We start from the raw sequence: 18,696 nt of genomic DNA on the forward strand, positions 1-18,696 counted from the left end.
TCAGTTTAGAATATTTTGCCTCCCTTCTTGTTTCCAGAGAGCTGCAGCTTTTACATTAAATATATCTTGTGGGCAAAGTGATGAAGCAGTAGTGAAAGGACCTGAGAGCAGAGGTTATAATCAGTGACTGGATTAATGAAAGCATGTGTAGATTTAGTAATGAGAAGGGATTTATTTTTGCATGCGGTATATAAAAATATCATCATTATGTTTTCTAAAGGTAAACCGTTCTTTATATACCAATACAATTTTTAGCCAGAAGAAGAATTGTACATACAGTTGCAAGAATATGTAAGGTTCAAATGGCTAATTATGCTATTATATACTGTATGTATACATACATACATTCATTTAAAGCTATCTTTATTGATTTATAAAACATATTTGTAAACTAAATTAAACACTTATTTATAACCTCAAATTTGAGCACAGCAAATGGAAAGAGGTGGAAACAGAAGGGTTGTTTCTCCTAAAGAAAAAGAGTATAGTAGCAATAAGCCTTTTAGAAATATCATTGTCAGGGACATTCTACCCCCGGAGAGAGTTAATGTGCAAAGAAACAGACACATGATCTGCCTTAAGCAAAGACTATGAAGCTTAATAAGGTTTACTGTACATATTGGATACTCCTGTTAAAAGAAGCTAGTTTTATCTCCTATGAAAAACATGATACTTGTGAAAAGAGAAAGTAAGAAAAGTGAAAAGGCATGTTATCATTTTTTTTCTAACTGCAGATTGAAAGCTTGAATTGCATAAAATTATAGAATAGATGTTTCATACAAACATATTGTATTGGATATTCTGTAATGAAGTCAAGCATGATTTAAATGTAATGTAGCCTAAATTTTGTTGTACCGTTTAGTACAAATGTTTGAAATAAATGGAGACACACATGCATGTTTGTGTGGTGGGGATACAGTAATTTACAGTGCCAGTTTACACTGCTACAAATTCTGAATAGTTCAGACTCAAATCTCAAGTTAATTCGCACTCCTGTTAATGTAATGTGAAACATGCATTTTTGTATTCTTCTGATTACATTTAAGATTGATTTTTGGCCACTGTTAGAAATGCACAAGTTGTCTGCTGTGAGAATGCATCATGTGGATCAAAAATTCAATTCCTGTAATAATTACAAGTAGGGTCATCACCTGAATTTGTTTAAGATGATTATGTTTAAGCTGTGCCAATTGTAAAAAGACCATGAACAGGCATGCTCATTCAGAGAGTTCACACTGGTTTAAATACATTCAGGGCTGGCCCTTGGCTTAAGAGAACAAGGCAACCGCCTGGGGCCCCACAGACACCAGGGGCCACTTGAACGTGCAACAGAACAGTTTTTTTTCATCAGCACATTCACAAACTGGAGCGAAAATATCCCCTCCAGTGGCTCTTTCTGTTGCCGCTGTGCTAATCTAGGCTGTAAAATACAGTTATAAATGATAATATTATTGTAAATGTACTGTAGTGGTTTTTTTCACCGTCTTCTTCTCTGTAAACTGACAATCAGTGTGATTTCAGCTGCTGCTACACCAAATGCTGTTTGTTTAATTTCAGAAAGTAGAAAATCTTATGATTAGTTTAATTACTCTTTCTTTACATCTAACGTGTAATGAAACATTACTAGTGACCTTTTCCTTGTGTTGCAAACTTCAGAATGTTGTAATAGTCTTGAATTAAAATTAGGTAGTTGCAACTGGTAAACGCACATTGTCCTGCAAAAGGATGTGCCTATCCAGCACTGAGAAAAGAAGAGCAGGATAAGTGATGTAAAAACTGAGGCATGCCAAATCAAGTCATTGTAATAATGTTTTTGTATTTCATTTAGTTTTAAGTCGATCAGATCCATGTAAGTAGTGAACAGTAAACAAGCCACATTTTCTAGCTCGACATGTAGAAATACTGAAGTGTTTTACTAGAAAGTTAACAGATTTATTTTTCATGTTATTACTTTTAATATTAAAAAGCGTCATGTTTGTAAAAGGTGTGCTTTTTCTTCTTGTTTGTAAGTTATTTATTATATGTTCTCCAAAGCCGGTTAATACAAGTTTTCTAGTTATGTGATTCATTTATTTAATTATTCTACAGTGCCTAGTAAAATAAGGTTGGGGTGGGAGCCGATAGTAGTGAATAGTAGTGAATGTGCAAATTGCAATGTGGAGGGTCAACATTTTCAAGATCTTGCACAGGGCCCCCAAACAGCTGGGGCTGGCCCTGATTACATATAAACAGAAATTAATAAAACTAATGTGCTTGTGAGAATGTGTCATTAATTTTTTAAAAAAATACTAAAGTACAGTTATATAGTACTGAAAACTAACGGCAGTAAAATGAATGTCTTCCTTAATTTGAGAAAGGTTTTTATATAACAGTAATTAATTTGTCATCAGGGGTTCTGCTTATAACACAATGTGTATTACATTTTTACTTAGATAGACCAAAATAAATGAAGCGTTTCTGAACCTTTGGCACATCTGCCAATCTCAATTTCAGACCCACAATTTTGTGATTTTACATTTCATAAAGCATAAATGCAAAAACATTTGGCACAAAGAAAGTTTCAGAAATGTATCAGGCAATACATTTTCTGTTGGCGATCAGTGAATATGCTGAAGTTTCGATTTGACTCTGGCCAAAGAATAATAAAAGAATTGTTGATTGTAGACACCATTTGTAAGACACCAACCACACGCTCCAACTTTTTCCCCATAATGATGGCCTTACAGCCCTCAAGCACACGCTGCACAAACGCACAGTGCTTGATCCACCCACCCCCTGGTACGCCTTGCAGAATTGGTCCTCACACTGAACGCATTCTCTTTCAATAATCTTTTTTACCAGCAGGTGAGTGGAGTTGCCATGGGCACCAGAATGGGACCCAGCTATGCCAATATTTTTGTAAGCTGGGTAGAAGAACGCTTCTTCGCTTCCTACACTGGCTATGTCCCTGACCTCTACAAGCGTTATATTGATGACTGCGTCGGTGCCGCCACATGCTCCAACGATCAGCTTGAGTGCTTCCTGCACCATTTCACCAACTTCCACCTGTTCCTCAAATATACAGTTAACATATTTTCCACTGCTCTTTCGTTTCTAGACATCAACTTCTCCATCAGCTACCCCCGACTCTCCACTTCAGTTTATTACAAACCCACAGATTCACACAGCTATCTCATGTACAGCTTATTTCACCCCAAACACACTTAAAACTCTCTCCCCTTTTCACAGTTCCTTCGGCTAGGACGATTATGCAGCAACAACATCGACTTAGAGAACCAAGCCCTCAAAATGTACTCCTTTTTCCTTCAACAGAGGACACCCCAGCAGTGTTATTGACAGGGCCCTTGCCCGAGCCAAAAACACCCCTCGGACCATCAACCCAATCAGGAACTCCTGCCGTAACAACCGCATTCCTTTGGTGCTTCCCTACCACCCTAACACACTTCCTATCCCCAGGACTATTAACGACAACTTTTCCATCCTACAGGATGATCCCTCCACTGGGGCCCTCTTTTGTGACCGCCCCATCATCTCATATCGCTGAGCACCTAATCTGCACAACCTTCTTGTTCACAGCTCCCTTGACCGCCCTCAGCAACCATCCACACCAGGCACTTTCCCTTGCAAAAGAGCTCGCTGTCTCACCTGCAAATACATTATACATCCAACACCACACTCATTCAAGGCCCCTCAGGACAATTCCGCATCACCCAGAGGGTATCTTGAACCTCCAGCAACCTTATTTACTGTATCTCTTGCAGTAAATGCCCAGCCATCTACATTGGAGAAACAGGAAGGAGACTAGGAGACCGCTTCAGAGAACATGTCAGGGCTGTGAAGATTAAAGATCTCTCCAAGCCCATTGTTTCTCATTTCACCTCTGGCAGCCACGACCACTCTAATCTCTCCATCTGTGTTCTCAAAGACGGTTTTCCGAACTCATACATCAGAAAGACTACCAAAACAAAACGTATTCTGCAGCTAGGATCACACATTCCCCCTTCTCTTAACGACAGACTACTTTTTTTCTAAATTCTCTCTATTCATTGGAAGTTTCATTTCACACCACTCTACACCCATTCTGACTTCACACCTCTTGATTGGCCTCTCTTTCTGTCCCCTGCTCCCGCCTCTCACTCCTCCTCCCTCCCAACCTTTGTTCTCCTGCTACATTACCTTTGCCTACTGCCTTGTGTCTCTCACACCTGAAGAAGGCTCCACGGACGAAACATTGTGTTTTCTCTCTTCTTTTTTTCAGCATGGAATAAACCTAATACTTGAAGCTCTTTTGGAACTGTCCAAATTAATTAGGAACCAAAATTTACTTGAAAGAAGGCTAAGAAGAACCTAGGATATTTTGATCGATGCATGTTATTATAAGTCATTTTTATGAAAACATAATAAAATGGCAATAACATACAGTAGCAAATTAACGAATACATTACTAGATGTAAACATATTAAGCAATAATTTATATAGTTCAGTAGGGTAACTGCTTTAGCATGTGTAGACTGCAAAGGAACATGTAATAGGTCTATTCCATGCTGAAAAGAGAAGAAAGAAAACAAAACGTTTCAGCCATGTAGCCTTCTTCAGGGTTTTATTTCTTCTCTTTTCAGCATGGAATAAATCTATTACTTGTTCCTAATAAATTATATATACTGTACAATGTAGCTAGTTTAAAACAAATGTGGTGTCTCACATAGTCTCACATAAAGATCAATGAAAATAAGTCTGAATTTATACCTTTTATATGCACCATTTCAAGTCTTTCAAATAACTGTTGCTAAAATGTTCCTTTCACATTTTATAATGTATACATGTCCATATCAGAAAATATCCAATGCAGTACAAATCAGCTTTGCAATATTAGGAAAACAATTTTGGGCTCACTGAAAAATAAACACCCTTAATTTCATTAAATGCTAAGAAATCAAATAATATCTTAGGGATGAAGGGATTTAAAAAGATTTTAAAATAGAAGATTTGACAGATGAACGAGGTGCCTGCTACACTTCGGCACACCTGATAAAAATATGAATCACCATGAAGCTTTTATAATAATAATAATAATAATAATTGCTTACACTTATATAGCGCTTTTCTGGACACTCCACTCAAAGCGCTTTACAGGTAATGGGGTCTCCCATCCACCACCACCAATGTGCAGCATCCACCTGGATGATGCGACGGCAGCCATAGTGCGCCAGAACGCTCACCACACATCAGCTATTAGTGGGGAGGAGAGCAGAGTAATGTAGCCAATTCATAGAGGGGGATTATTAGGAGGCCATGATTGGTTAAGGCCAATGGGAAATTTGGCCAGGACGCCGGGGTTACACCCCTACTCTTTTCGAGAAACGCCCTGGGATTTTTAATGACCACAGAGAGTCAGGACCTCGGTTTTACGTCTCATCCGAAGGACGGATAATTTATTCATATTCATAGTCATTGAATATAAAAATGTAGTATAAAAATAAGAATGTAAAAATAAAAATAAAGAAGAAGAATGTCTCTTCACAGGAGCTGGTTAATTCTGCCAATGAAACAGAAGATTCAGGATGCATAGCTTCCTGACTTGGATGGCTTTACAATTGCCATCTGTGTAAATGTCAGAGGTAAAACAACAAACAAACATGCTACAAAGTTGTGTCATTGAAAAGCTGCAAATAAATACACATACAGAGCTTTACGGCATGTAACAAATGGAGAACAGGAAAAAAGGGCAAAATTAAATTGGACATTCAAAGATGTACAAAGAGGCCAAAATGTTCATCATCTGCAAAATGACATTAGATTAACCAAAATGGGACAATTCCTTGTACCCCTGGAGATTGGACAAAGTACTTTAGTCTGAAAATAGAATACTTATTGAACTCAATAACACTGTGAATTGGGAATAATGAGATGTGACATTGATGCTTTAAAAAGCTGTTGTATATTGCGAAAGCCTTTTTTGGTTCAAGGTTTTCGGGAATATCTTGACTGTCTTCCTGAGTTTGTACAGTAGGGCATCTATTCCTGATTCTGTTGTCACACCTTTCTCACTTGGTGAGGGCAGCGTTATAATCTTTGTTTTCGTAAGAAATTGTTAAATATTTCATATTTCACAGGGTAATTTGTTTTTAGCTTTTGTCATTTCATCTGAAAAAAAAATTAAACAAAATCAAAAATTAAATACATTGAAAAGAATAGCGATTACTCATTGTTGCCTATATACAGTACAGTATATACTGTATGTATTGTGTGCAGTAAATCAGTATGCAGGCGGAGCTACCAGCTGTCCTTGAAGGGATGCAATTGTGACCTTGTTTTCACCGATGACTTGAGCAGGCTAAATGAACTGTGCTGTCTTCAAAAACACTCATGCTATCCAAACCTATCGTCATTCCTATCTTACTACAGAGAGCTAATAGTTATGTTCGTGTAAATGTACAATGAAATGCGGTAAAAAAGGCGCTTGCTTATTAGACGCAACCCACACGGTCTTCTTTGACTCGCAATAGTGAATCCCAGTCACGTCTGGAAGCCAATACCTTCTGTTTGGATCACTGAACAAAATTGGAACTGGCTGCGTTCCTCTCGCAGACTGCTGGGAGAAGCTGTAATGCAGTGATCGAGCCGAGGTTCTCCTTTGCATTTGCCTACCTACCAGACATCATTTGACAGTGTACAAGATGAGTGGGGCTTTACAATTTGAGAACCTAATGTAACGAGATTTCAATTTCTTTGGTTTGCCGTCTCAATGGGGACGGATTTTTTTGGTCTCACTACGAGCGCTTCGGAAGATATACATAGAAAACAGCAATAATTGCTTTTGTGGCCAGTAAGCACATTTGCTGTTGACGTACAGTATAGTGAAGTTAAGGCAATGCCGTCCTGAACGCTACACTGGGCAAATATGAGTGACCAAGTCTGATTGTGTCGCGTTTGGGTCACATAAAATAGACGCTTATTTTATGGTTGTTATCTTAAATCACTGGATTCCAGAGGAAACAATGGGATACTCGGACCCTTCCGGGAGAGATTTGCTAGGAAACAGATCGCTTTGTTTTATTTTTATTTGTGCATTTGGACTGGTTACTTTATTACAACAGATCATTTATGGGAAAAACTACTTAAAGAGGTACGTTGAGCCTATCCTTTTTTAAAAGTTAGCCAGGTTTGATCGAAATGACGCGAAAAAAGACATCCCGAAACGATATTAAACTTTATTTTGGGGGGAGAATTAAGGTGGTGCCTTTTCAAATTACAATGTGTATCAGTGTATTCATAAGCATCCACAGTATTAAGGTTAGGTTATAATAAACCTATGTATACATTTGTTTTACATGGATTGGTTTAAATCCGTCTTTGAACATATAATTGGTTTAACACATGTATTATTATTAAAATAAAAATATGTGGTATAAAAATATTGTAGAAAATAGAATACTAATTAGTAAGTATATAGGTTTACACAGGATATGATCTCCTGTGATCTATAATAGCGCTTATTCCTTTGATTTTTTTAATACAGTGTGCGATTACAGTTTATGTCATTTCATTTAGGATTGGGTAGCCATACGTAAAATAAAAATATTTTCGACTTTGGGTTTTATATTAATTTAAGTTAGAAACATCAGCAGTCGAGTTAAACATGTGTTCCATTTGGCTAATATAGTGTATAGTAAAGATGGTTTATGCATCGAGGAGTTTACCAAGATATTCCTTGAAAGAAAGCGGAAAACCATGTCTATAACGGATTATTTTCCATTTGGACACCCTAATTTGTATCAGTTGAGCAGAGGTTAATTTCCTCTGTTTTATTTTCAATTATTATTTTATTTTTGTTATTTGTGGTATTTTAAATCGCTTGAACAGTAGCACGTATTTATAAATGAAGCATTGATACACTGAGCCCTTGGAATGTTGGTAATTGTCTTTCATTGTTATTTAAAAATTGGCTAGGGAATTTTAATAATACAGGAAAAGTTCTGTAAATATTTTGTGATTCACACAACATTATGTACTATGTTGTTACTGCCTTCCATGTCATATGATAGGTTGAAATGAAAAAATGTCAGTTTTATAGTCCTAGCCATGGATTCTTTTTATACTTTTCATATAAATATGAGTGCCGGCTATTTGTCTCATTGTTGAAAATTGTTATTATGAAAACATTAAGGCATTCTTCCTCCTTTTTTCAGATGATTAAAACTTGCTCATTTGGTAATTAAAAGGTTCAGTTAAAAAAGAGTCCTGCAATTCTTCAACATACTTTGGATGGTGGGAGAAAGGTTAGAAAAGTAAGACATACCGTAGGTCAGGGTTGGTCAACACTAGATCTATAGGCGCTATCTAGCAGGGGTTATATGTCAATCTTATAACACATTTTTAAGGACTTGGAACAAATGGATGTTTTGTAAATACATTGGTTCTAGTAAGTCAAACGTAATCATTGTGATCACAATAGTGTGATTACATCTCTAAACTACATAACAAATCACCTGGTTAAGTGGTTAAAATAAAAGTGTTTCAAGTACAGTATATGGAAATTGAAGATTAGAAGATTAAAGTTAGACTAGCCTACAGTATAAAGATGGCTAGATTATGGCTTTTCAGGAATAGGGTTGACCATTTCTGGCATTGACACTACTCAGTTTTCTATCCTGAACTTTAACACTAACAATCAGCAACATTTATTTTACCACAAGTCTCTCAAGGACACAATTTCTAATTCCTTTTGGGCTTTGATCTACTGTACAGGAACTGTAGAGTTAATGCTTCAAATTACATCATTTCAGCAGGGATTTCTTAATATAAAGGAGACAATTTATTATGAAGCTGTTACTTTTTTCCGGTAGGTTTGTGGTAATAGGCTCAAGTTTTTTCTTTTGAGATTGTGGAGTAAATAGTCATCCTCATTGACTGCTTTCTGCACAGGACCTCATTCTGTTAGACAATGGTCATGAATGTTTATAGTGATTTACCGTCCATTAGACTAGTGAATATTCTGTTCACAGTATAAAAAGTATTTTTGTGGTTTGTGGGATGGTAATCTGATAGAAATTTGACTTTGTTTACTGAACAATGAATTGCCTTGTTTTCATATTAACTGTTTCTATTGTCACAGATGCTAATAAGAGAGTGTTCTCTCAGACAACTGTAGGTTATAGTATTTGTCTTTCACAGTTTTACTGTTGAGTAGATATCTTATTGATTCTCGTAAGCTCCTTGTAGGCTTGCTTTGTTGGACAAATTATGTTGAAGGTATCTCTTAGAGTATGTGTGTTGTCATTATACTGTATTTTAAAAGTGTGTGTCAAAGAACAGCTTGAAATTTTCATTAAATAAAGGTTATACTGCATAGTGTTTTTTTTTCTTTCAAAAAGGCCCTGATAGTACAGTATTAATTTAATTGGTGACTCTAACAATGTAGGAAGGGAATCAATCTGTGTTTCTGGGATGCATTTCTCAGTATAATATTTACTGGGCTTCATTCCATTTTGAGATACTTAGCCTTTTGAAAATGGTGCACAGTGTGTGCATTTGTATGTTTAAGAAGGAAAATGCAGCTTCAAATTAATTTACAAATGAACAAATCATTTGCCACATTAAGCCACCGAGGAAGATATGTTTGTTTGAGCCAATTAAGAAGCTTTTGCTTAGAACATGTAATGCAGGCTTTTCTACTCATTTTGTCTCCTCTTTAAGAGGTGATGGCACTACAGAGCCCCACTTAAACAGCCAGTTATATATTGGTAGCAAAGGTGGATATACTGTATCATTTTCCACAGAAAGCTGAAAAAGGGCATCTCAATAACATCTCTTTGATGTACAAGTCGATGTTTAGTAAGGAACTGAACACATAACTGCCAATGTCACAAATTCAGTCAATGAGATTCAGGTGTGAGATAATGGACTGTAGGTCTTTGAATAGTGATATACCTTGGAATGTTTTTATGAGAATGAAAACTATAATCTGTTTCTCACACGTACTGTACTGTATTATTCTTAAGTGCTTGCTTAATTTTAGATTTCTCTGTAAATCTAATATTCTCCCAGGGGGGTTAGGCGGCAACTGTGATTTCTACGACCTTGACTCAGTTTGTTAAGTGGTACAACAGGGAAGAATATTGCACTGCTTAGAAGAATTGGCTTCTCTGGCTCTTAACAACCTGCAGGTCTATTCATATTACTGTATGTATGAAAGTGTTTAAATTAAAAGAACCATTCAAGAAGAAAGACAGTTTGCTGTTTATTATATGTACTTAAGTGCTGTATCATGTTTTAAAATGTTATCTAATTGAACAAGAACAAATGCCAAGAATCATTTGAAATTACAGATAATTTTATTTTTTTGGCAGCTGCATCACAACTGTTATCTGTGTCTGTCTCTGTGTCTCTGTCTTTCTCTCTTGTAGCAAGTGCCAGACTCAATTTTTTCATAAATGCAAATTGACTTTATAATAGATGTGTTTTATTGGAATAAACCAAACAAGAAAACAAAGTTAAAAAAATGACATTGCAATTGTTTGATGTTTCTTTTTTCTTTACAGAAACATGTTCATACCTTTCGCAATGCTTTTGAGTAGTCAGAGCTCAGCAATGAGTGTTGCATTCATAAAGATGTCACTGATATCACAAATGAGATGTACATTTCCACTACATTGCCCTGCACATGATAAACACATTTTCACTATATTGCTCTTCACAATATAATCCATGTTATTTTCAGGGTTTGTTGTAGGAAATGAAGGGCCCTGTAGGTACTATGTACAGTATGCTTTTGTGTTATTGTTTGAGTAGTGAGAATGTATTGCTTATGTTATAAGACTGAATGTGTTAGAAAACAGCTAGTATAGAAAAACCATGTGTAGGCATGTTTTCTGTGTTCTGTTATAAATCTTCTCTGCTCAGCGGAGTCTACCATTAGATTGTATTATCTAAAACTATACTGTATGTTCAAGGTACATTTGAAGCATGAATCATGACTGAAAAAAATGACTTTGACCACCATAGATCTGCTTTCTCATAATGCCACTAATATTATTATTTAACATTTTTATGAAATGGTGGCATGGTGGCACACTGTTTAGCATTGCTGGCTAGCAGCACTGGGGCCCTGGGTTCAATTCTAAATCTGGGGGTGCTATCTGTGCAGACTTTGTATGTTCTCCCTTTGTTGATAAACTGCTAGGCTAATTTGCTTCTGGGAAAATTGGCCCAAGGAGTGAGTGTGTGCATGTCTCTGCCTTATGGTGGTCTGGTGGCCCATCCAGAGTGTATCCTGCCTTGTGCCAGTTGCATGCTGGGATGGGCTCAAGAAATTGTTAGAAGATGGATGAATGGATGTTTACGAAATTTAAGATGTAGAAAGATTAGTATTCATCTTACTTCTGCATATGTATGAGCTTCAGAATACATATTTGATAGTTTTTGTTGTATTTGTTGAAAATGAAATCTTTTGTACTTTCAGTGCATTAAAATGCAAAATATACTCCAACCATGCAGAAATTTGTCCTTTTCTCTGGACAAATAACTTCCAATGATATCTATGTGTTTGCAATAAACACGTTAACCATGAATTAAATTCCTCTGTAGGTGGTAATCTGGTAAGGTCAGCATGAACTCAAGCTCCTGGATTGCCTGGATATTGAAGTGTTCCAGATTTGAAAATTGATTTGTTCAAATTAAAGTGTAGTTTCTGCAGTGTGGAGTGATTGTCACATTAACCATCATTCAGTTTAATTTGGAAAAATACAAAACATGGTGAAGAAGGCTCCACGGCCGAAACGTTGTGTTCTCTTTCTTCTTTTTTTTCAGCATGGAATAAACCTATTACTTGTTCCTTTGTATTATAAACAGTGTTTTATTCAAAATGAAGTATTGCTCATAGAAAAATATATATTAACAATTATCAATATATGCAATATTTAACCAATACAGGTTGAGGAGAGAGAGGCAAATATGCTCATTTTATGTTCTATATTGAAATAATAAAGATCTATCCATTGAATGCTTAATTGATGTTTATTATTATAAAATATGTCTGTTGGAAAATGTTAGAATAATCAAAATTTACTGAAGAAACATTAAAATGTCAGAGTCCAATTGTTGGTGAAAGAAGAGCTGTTTATTTGTATGCATACGGGAGATCAACCTGCAAAAGCTGATCTCTCTGAAAGACGTTACCCAGCGTTACCCAGCGCTTTTTATACACAGTAACAGAGAAGCTTCCTACCTTTAACATAGATTACCTAATCCCTAAAACGAACCATTAGTTTTTTAGTCAAGCTTGGGTAGCGGAAAACAACTTCTTGTTAAAACTTTCATTATTGCTTACATTCACAAAACAAGACATTCGACTTCCCTTTTTACTACATTTAAGACATGAGCTGTACTTTTCCACTGACCTATAGATGCCCCCTGGTACTGTATGTTTCCTCTTGCCAGGGATATAAGCAGTTAGGAAGCTAAAAGACAAGCAGTTTGTTAGCTTTTATAACATTTATAACATTCTTTCAGTAGCAAGGTACAAATCAATAAGCGAGTTGCCAACATACCTTTTGGCATTTATGCCTGTCTCAAAAAACATATTTTTCTTAAAATGGTTTATAGTAGAGTCAAAAGCAATGTATTATCTATAGATAATAGATAGAAGGATAAGCAATTAATTTATTATATACCTATAGTTTTCATTTTTGTATTCTGAAAAAATTATGAAAAGTCCATACAATTGAAAAATTAGAGAATCTTCCCTGGTGAAGATGATGAGATCAAAACCTCCAACTGTGAGTATCTGTTTCATCTTCTGCTGTCCAATCTGTCTCATTTCAGCTACCAAGTAGTTAGTTTCAGAACTCAGAATTTAATTTAGCTGAAATGTAACCAAGTGGACAGCAGAAAGACACAGTGGAACTGTCCTTACTTGTGACTTCCAACCCATCTAAATATTCAAATGTAAAACTGTCTTGTACTGCATTAGAAAGCATGGATGCATTAATATGATACAATCAGATGATACTATGGAACACATGTAGGCATGCGATGCTCTGTCGAACAATGTCCATTTTGTTGTCTCTGAACTCTCCCAAAGGTGAAAAGCAATATGTAACTTGCCATAGCTCACGACCCAAATCTGAAGCCATTTTATATAACTTAAAAACAAGAAAAACTATACTCAGACCATATCAGTGTCTTCATTTCAGTCAGATTGACCATTGCACTATAAACTCCCTTCGCATCTGGTGTAGTTTAAGATGGGGTGTAGGTGACCAATAAAGCAAGTGAATAATGAGCTCAACTGAGCTTTACTGTCTGAAATACATACTGTATACATTTCCTCTCATTTATTCTTACATTTTAGGAGTCATTTGTTTAAGTTTCATGCTTTAATAAAAGGTAGGTTCTATATAACTTACTTTAAACAGACATAAAGATAAGTTCTTTAAACAAGTAAAAGCAGTAATGTAAAACAGTACAGTAAAAAGTAAAACAGTGCATATTCAGGTATTTTGCATAGGTACAGTAGCTGAATCAGCCTGCATAGGCTGTAAAGTAACATAAAGGTTTATTACACGCTAAAAAAGAAACATTTTTTAAAGACACCCAAAGAAGGCTCCACAGCTGAAATGTGTTTCTTTTCTTTTCCTTTCAGCCTGAAATAACCCTCTACCTGTTCCTTTACATATACAACCTATATTTAGACTTCCAAAAAGCATTGACTCATCTACGTTTACTCTTTCAGATTCTTGGGTATTTTATGGATACTTTTAAAAATGTGCAATATTTAAATTCTAGAATTACAGAATATCAGTAATGTATTTTACTGAGTATATTCAAGTAGGAAGCTGCATCAGCATGTGTAGGCTGCAAAGGAACAAGTAAAGATTTATTCCACACTGAAAGGAAAAGAAAATAGACACAACATTTTTTTGAAGACACCTGAAGACGGCTCCAAAGCTGAAATTTTGTTTTCTTTTCAGCATAGAATAAACCTTTACCAGTTCCAGAACAGCATATTTTCTTTACTACTGTTTCTGAAGCATTTTGCGTTCTCTCTGCAGTTGTAACATAATGTACGAAAAGCAAGCCTGTTAATAATTCATTTAAACCATGTTGATTTGTTGACAGCATACTGTAAGTGCTTTTTTTCCTCTAACAAAATAGCACTCAAGAAATACAACTGTTCTACTTAATTTAACTCAGTTGTTTAAAGATCAGTTGTTGGTGATTTAGAAAATTGCATCCTAAATTATACGAAAATGTTTCAGAAATTGCTTAATGTGAAATTTCAAATTATACCAGGCTGTTTCTGCCTATTGACATAATGGTTTGAGGAATCTATGGATAAATGTACATTTCTAATTAAATTTGAACTTAATGCATATGGACCAAATGCATTAAGATGTTAGGTGAAGATATGTAATACATTACTGGCAATAAATGTCATCAGCAAATTCACTATCAGAGAAGGTAAAGAAAAAAACCTGCGTCATCTAAAAGCCATTTTCTTTAGTCTTTACATGGTATTTTTTGTCATCATTACAGCACTCTCTAAATAATAATTCTGAAACCTACAGTGTATAAGGTCATCATGATGTATACTGTAGGTTGTAACTTGTCATTGTCTTTGGAAGGACCAGCAATGTCATTTCAAGATAAAAGTAAAAAATTAGCTAAACAGGATGAAATTAATGAAAATATATCATAGGTAATCATGCGTTGTGGAACAATATGAATTTTTATGTACTTATATAAATCTTTACATATGGGATTTGATCGTATTCAATTCATAATTGTATCAGAAATCCTTTTTTTCCCCTTGTGACCATGGCCCAGACACATATCACATTCCTACAAAGCATCTCAAAATTAAAGAATTGTTTTTACTCAGGTTGAGTAATGTCATGAATTTTTGTTTGGAGACTGTTGGGCAAAAGTCCATAAAGTAGAAGTATGCAGACATGTGCAATCTCTTTGCAGTGCTTGATTGTGGATCCCAGAATTGTAAAAATTCAAAAAAACAAAATATTCATGAGTTAATTACTAAAGCAGCAGAGCATCATCTCTAAATACAGTCATAACCTTCTATTTTAAAATCCCAGATGTATTACATAGAACAATAATTTCAGCTATGGTGCCTGTGTTGTCCATGTCCTGTTTGTATTTTGAGTCACACATGCTCTGGTACATGAAGTCCATCTCATCTCTGATTCTCTTGATCTTTCTCTTTTCTGGTCAGTCTGTCCTTCTGTCTTCACTCAGATCTCCCATCATTTCCAAGGGAGCTTCAGTGCTGCCATAAAATGTTTGAAAATACATACAAAAAACCTCCAATTTATGATTTTTGTTATTTGTAACTATTTGAATTGCCAATGATTGTGCAGCAGTTTCTGCTGTCATTTTGTTTGGGTTGACACAAATGTATTGCGCGATAGAAATACGGATAGCTTTCCATTTTTTAAATGTGTTTTTGAAAGCTCTCACCTTCATATCTGAAAATACGTTTATAAAAAACAATTTAAACATGTCAAATAAGATGGAGAAGAAATCTTTACATTTAAAAAAAATGAATCACTGTATGTATGGGGGGTTTTTAAAAACATAAACGTAAATAAATCAAATACCAACTGACTCATTTTCTTATTAGTGGGCTACAGTTTAGCCGGCACAATGGAGACGAATCGACAAATTGGACCGGGACCATTAATTTCACGGATGAAGGAGCACAGAAGCCTGCCAGAAATGGAAAAAAAAGGTACCTTTCCAAATTAAATGACTGTACTTTTGAAAAAGAGAGTGATTGAGAGAGAGAAGAGCTATGGGCACCTTGCATGTGTTATTGAAGTTCTTCCACTCCTCCCCTTTCCCTTTTAGAGTATCAATAGTTAAATTCAATTGCATAATACTCAATGACATACTGTATATTTATGATTGGAATATCAGCTTAGCAAGCAGTTCAATGAGCATCACAATTAGTGTTCACAAATGATTCCAGTTGGAAGACAAATGTCCACAGAATAATTAAAATAGCATTGTTGTTATTGCAAGTCCTGGTTTCTCAGCACAAGGCTTAGATATTTTATTTGTAGCAATAGCACTACACACTCCACTGACGTCTGTCCCCCTCACAACAGATACAGAGGATACTTAAACCACATATCACCTTAACCAGCCAAAGAAGTGTCACTGTCTTAAGAGAGCTGGAGTGCTCCCATTTAATAATAGAGAGAAAAACCGGAGTTCTTGTACTAACTCTCCACACTGAGCTCTCATTGTACAAAAAAACCCCAACAACAAATACACATAGGCAAGCATGCAGTCTTTGGGACAACATTAGTCCATTGCGATACTTTTCAAATCGAGTTTTTATGCTTTATATCAGGGAGAATTTCTGAATCTGTTCTGTTACCCTGTTGTTAGAGGTAGTTGCACTATGCTGTATATTTTCTCACTATAAAGTGAGATAATATAATATAGTGAGATAATAAAGTAGCATTTATTATCTTATTATTAAAGCCCCTGATTCCCTTCTTAATTTGTTCTTCATTTTTTGAAGAACTAAAAAAAATAAAAAATATTTTTCTATATGAATTCTTCTTTCTGTCTCTCACTGCCATTCATTCCTGCATTTAAAGCTCACCTCATATTGCTTTTCTGTACAAAGCAGGTTAAACTTATGTACCTGGGAGTCATCTAAGCAATTGATACTTTTGCAGTTAATTGTATTCTTCCTGAAAGTGGAGGATGGAGAAAGATTAAGAAAAAGATGAAAATGCCTATCTAAACTGGACTTTCCCCCTTATTAAACATACAGTTTTGCATCTTGTGTTAGGATAGCAAGCATTTGTGAAAAAAGATGGAATTCCAAAGCTGTGAATTTCATGCTTTGCAAATTTGCAAATAGAGCATGGACACCCATTCAGTAGAATGGTAATAATTTATTGAGGTTTTGACTGTTGCCCTTTTCTTAGCCTCTGAAAGCTGGAGATAAAGAGATCTTAAAATTATATGTAATTTTAAAGGAACATCCTTTATTGAGGTTTTGACTGTTGCCCTTTTCTTAGCCTCTGAAAGCTGGAGATAAAGAGATCTTAAAATTATATGTAATTTTAAAGGAACATCCTTTAGTACCTGAATTGATAGAAAGAAACCAAATGAAAGTATTTGCTGTACATTGGACTGGCTTTCTGATAGGAAACTTGTGATTTTGTCGTCTCAGTCAGGGGCCACTGGTACAGAAGTACCAGAGTAGGATCTTGAATACTCTTCCTAGGACATGGTCAGTTTTGAAGACTGCACTACTGACCTTTACACGGTCGGTACATTCATTGCCCTTGCTTTTATCTCACCGGATCCACTTTGGGGAGTTGGAGTACATACTGCCTACCCATAAACACACTGTCTTCCTTTTCGATAAGCTGACCTATTTAGACATCCAAACAAAGCAATCCAACAAACCTACAGAGTACCTCTTTCCCTTTCCTTGAAGCTATTCTGCTCGATGTGCTCATTGTGATAGGCTCCTGTCAGGGAACCTATACGTGGAATAGGAGGATCCTTATGCGTGACCGGAATCCCACAGGACGCAGAGTAGCAAAGGGACAATCCAAAAGACAAAATCCAAAGGCTGGGTCGATAAGAGAGGCAGAGGGTCCGGTAACGAGAGATATTCAAAAACAATTCAAAAGACAAAATCCAGAAGGCGAGGTCAAGAGGCAGAAGCAGAAGATTCGCAACGGGAGATCAGTCAAAAGGTTAGGAAACGCGCACTGGAGAATACTAAGAAAGGCTTCTCAATAGTGAGCATGGGAAGGTGTGCGAAGGGGGTTTAAATACTGAAAGGAAAGGGGTGTGATTGGATGATTGGTTAGGGAGTGAGAATTTGAGGAATCTGATGCATGTGAGAATGTGCTGGGTTCAATCAGGGATGAGATTGGGAAGCAGAGGTTCCGGGAATGTAACGTCGTTTGCGAGGGAGAGTGTGGGGCGTGACAGTACCCCCCCCTTTAGGGTCGGCCCCTGACGACCCCAGAGAGCGAGTACGAACGAAGTTATCGATGAGGCTGCGATCCAAAATATCTTTCTCACAGACCCAGGAACGTTCCTCAGGACCATAGCCCACCCAGTCGACTAGAAATTGTCGGCGACCTCGGAGACAGCGAGCATCCAAGACCTTATTGACCGTGTAGGAAGGTAGACCATCAATGAGTCGTGGTGGGGGTGGAGGTGGCCAAGGCCGGGAGAGGGGGGGGGATCTATGGTAGGGTTTCAGGAGAGGGACATGGAAGGAGGGGTGCACCCTGAGAGTTGGAGGAAGAGCAAGACGATAGGTTACAGGAGTAAGCTGGGAGAGGATGCGAAAAGGTCCAATATTACGGGGTCCCAACTTATGTGAAGGCTGTCTAAGGGGTAAGTTTCTAGTAGACAGCTAGACAAACTGTCCTCGTTGTAGTCTGGGCACAGGTCATTGATGACGGTCAGCGGTGGTCTTCTGCCGCAAGGAGGTCTTCAGGAGGGCGGATGTGGCTTGTCTCCAAATCCTCTTGAGGAAAGTGAGGCGCGTCTGGAGGCAGGGAATATCTGAATCGGGGATAGAGTCCTGGAGAAGAGAGTGTTGGTATCCTAGAGAGCAATAGAAGGGAGACATCCCAGTGGTGAAGGAAGAGAGAGAGTTATGGGCATACTCAGCCCAGGGGAGGAGAGAGA

General features: G+C 36.7%; 1 protein-coding gene across 2 annotated transcripts in view; it reads left to right on the forward strand.

The window, feature by feature from the left end:
- Positions 1-6,312: 6,312 nt before the first annotated feature.
- st8sia5 (ST8 alpha-N-acetyl-neuraminide alpha-2,8-sialyltransferase 5) overlaps positions 6,313-18,696 on the forward strand; it is a 39,021-nt gene continuing 26,637 nt past the window's right edge. The window contains exons 1-2 of one of the 2 annotated variants that reach the window (XM_006627110.3): positions 6,314-7,126; positions 15,638-15,745. In XM_006627110.3, the coding sequence (XP_006627173.2) occupies positions 6,960-7,126; positions 15,638-15,745 (275 nt within the window). In that variant the 5' untranslated portion in view covers positions 6,314-6,959. Of the gene's footprint in view, positions 7,127-15,637; positions 15,746-18,696 lie in introns of both variants that reach the window. The other variant, XM_069187052.1, reaches the window with a different exon arrangement.

Source organism: Lepisosteus oculatus, chromosome 3 (assembly GCF_040954835.1).
Source record: "Lepisosteus oculatus isolate fLepOcu1 chromosome 3, fLepOcu1.hap2, whole genome shotgun sequence".
Classification (NCBI taxonomy): Eukaryota; Metazoa; Chordata; class Actinopteri; order Semionotiformes; family Lepisosteidae; genus Lepisosteus; species Lepisosteus oculatus.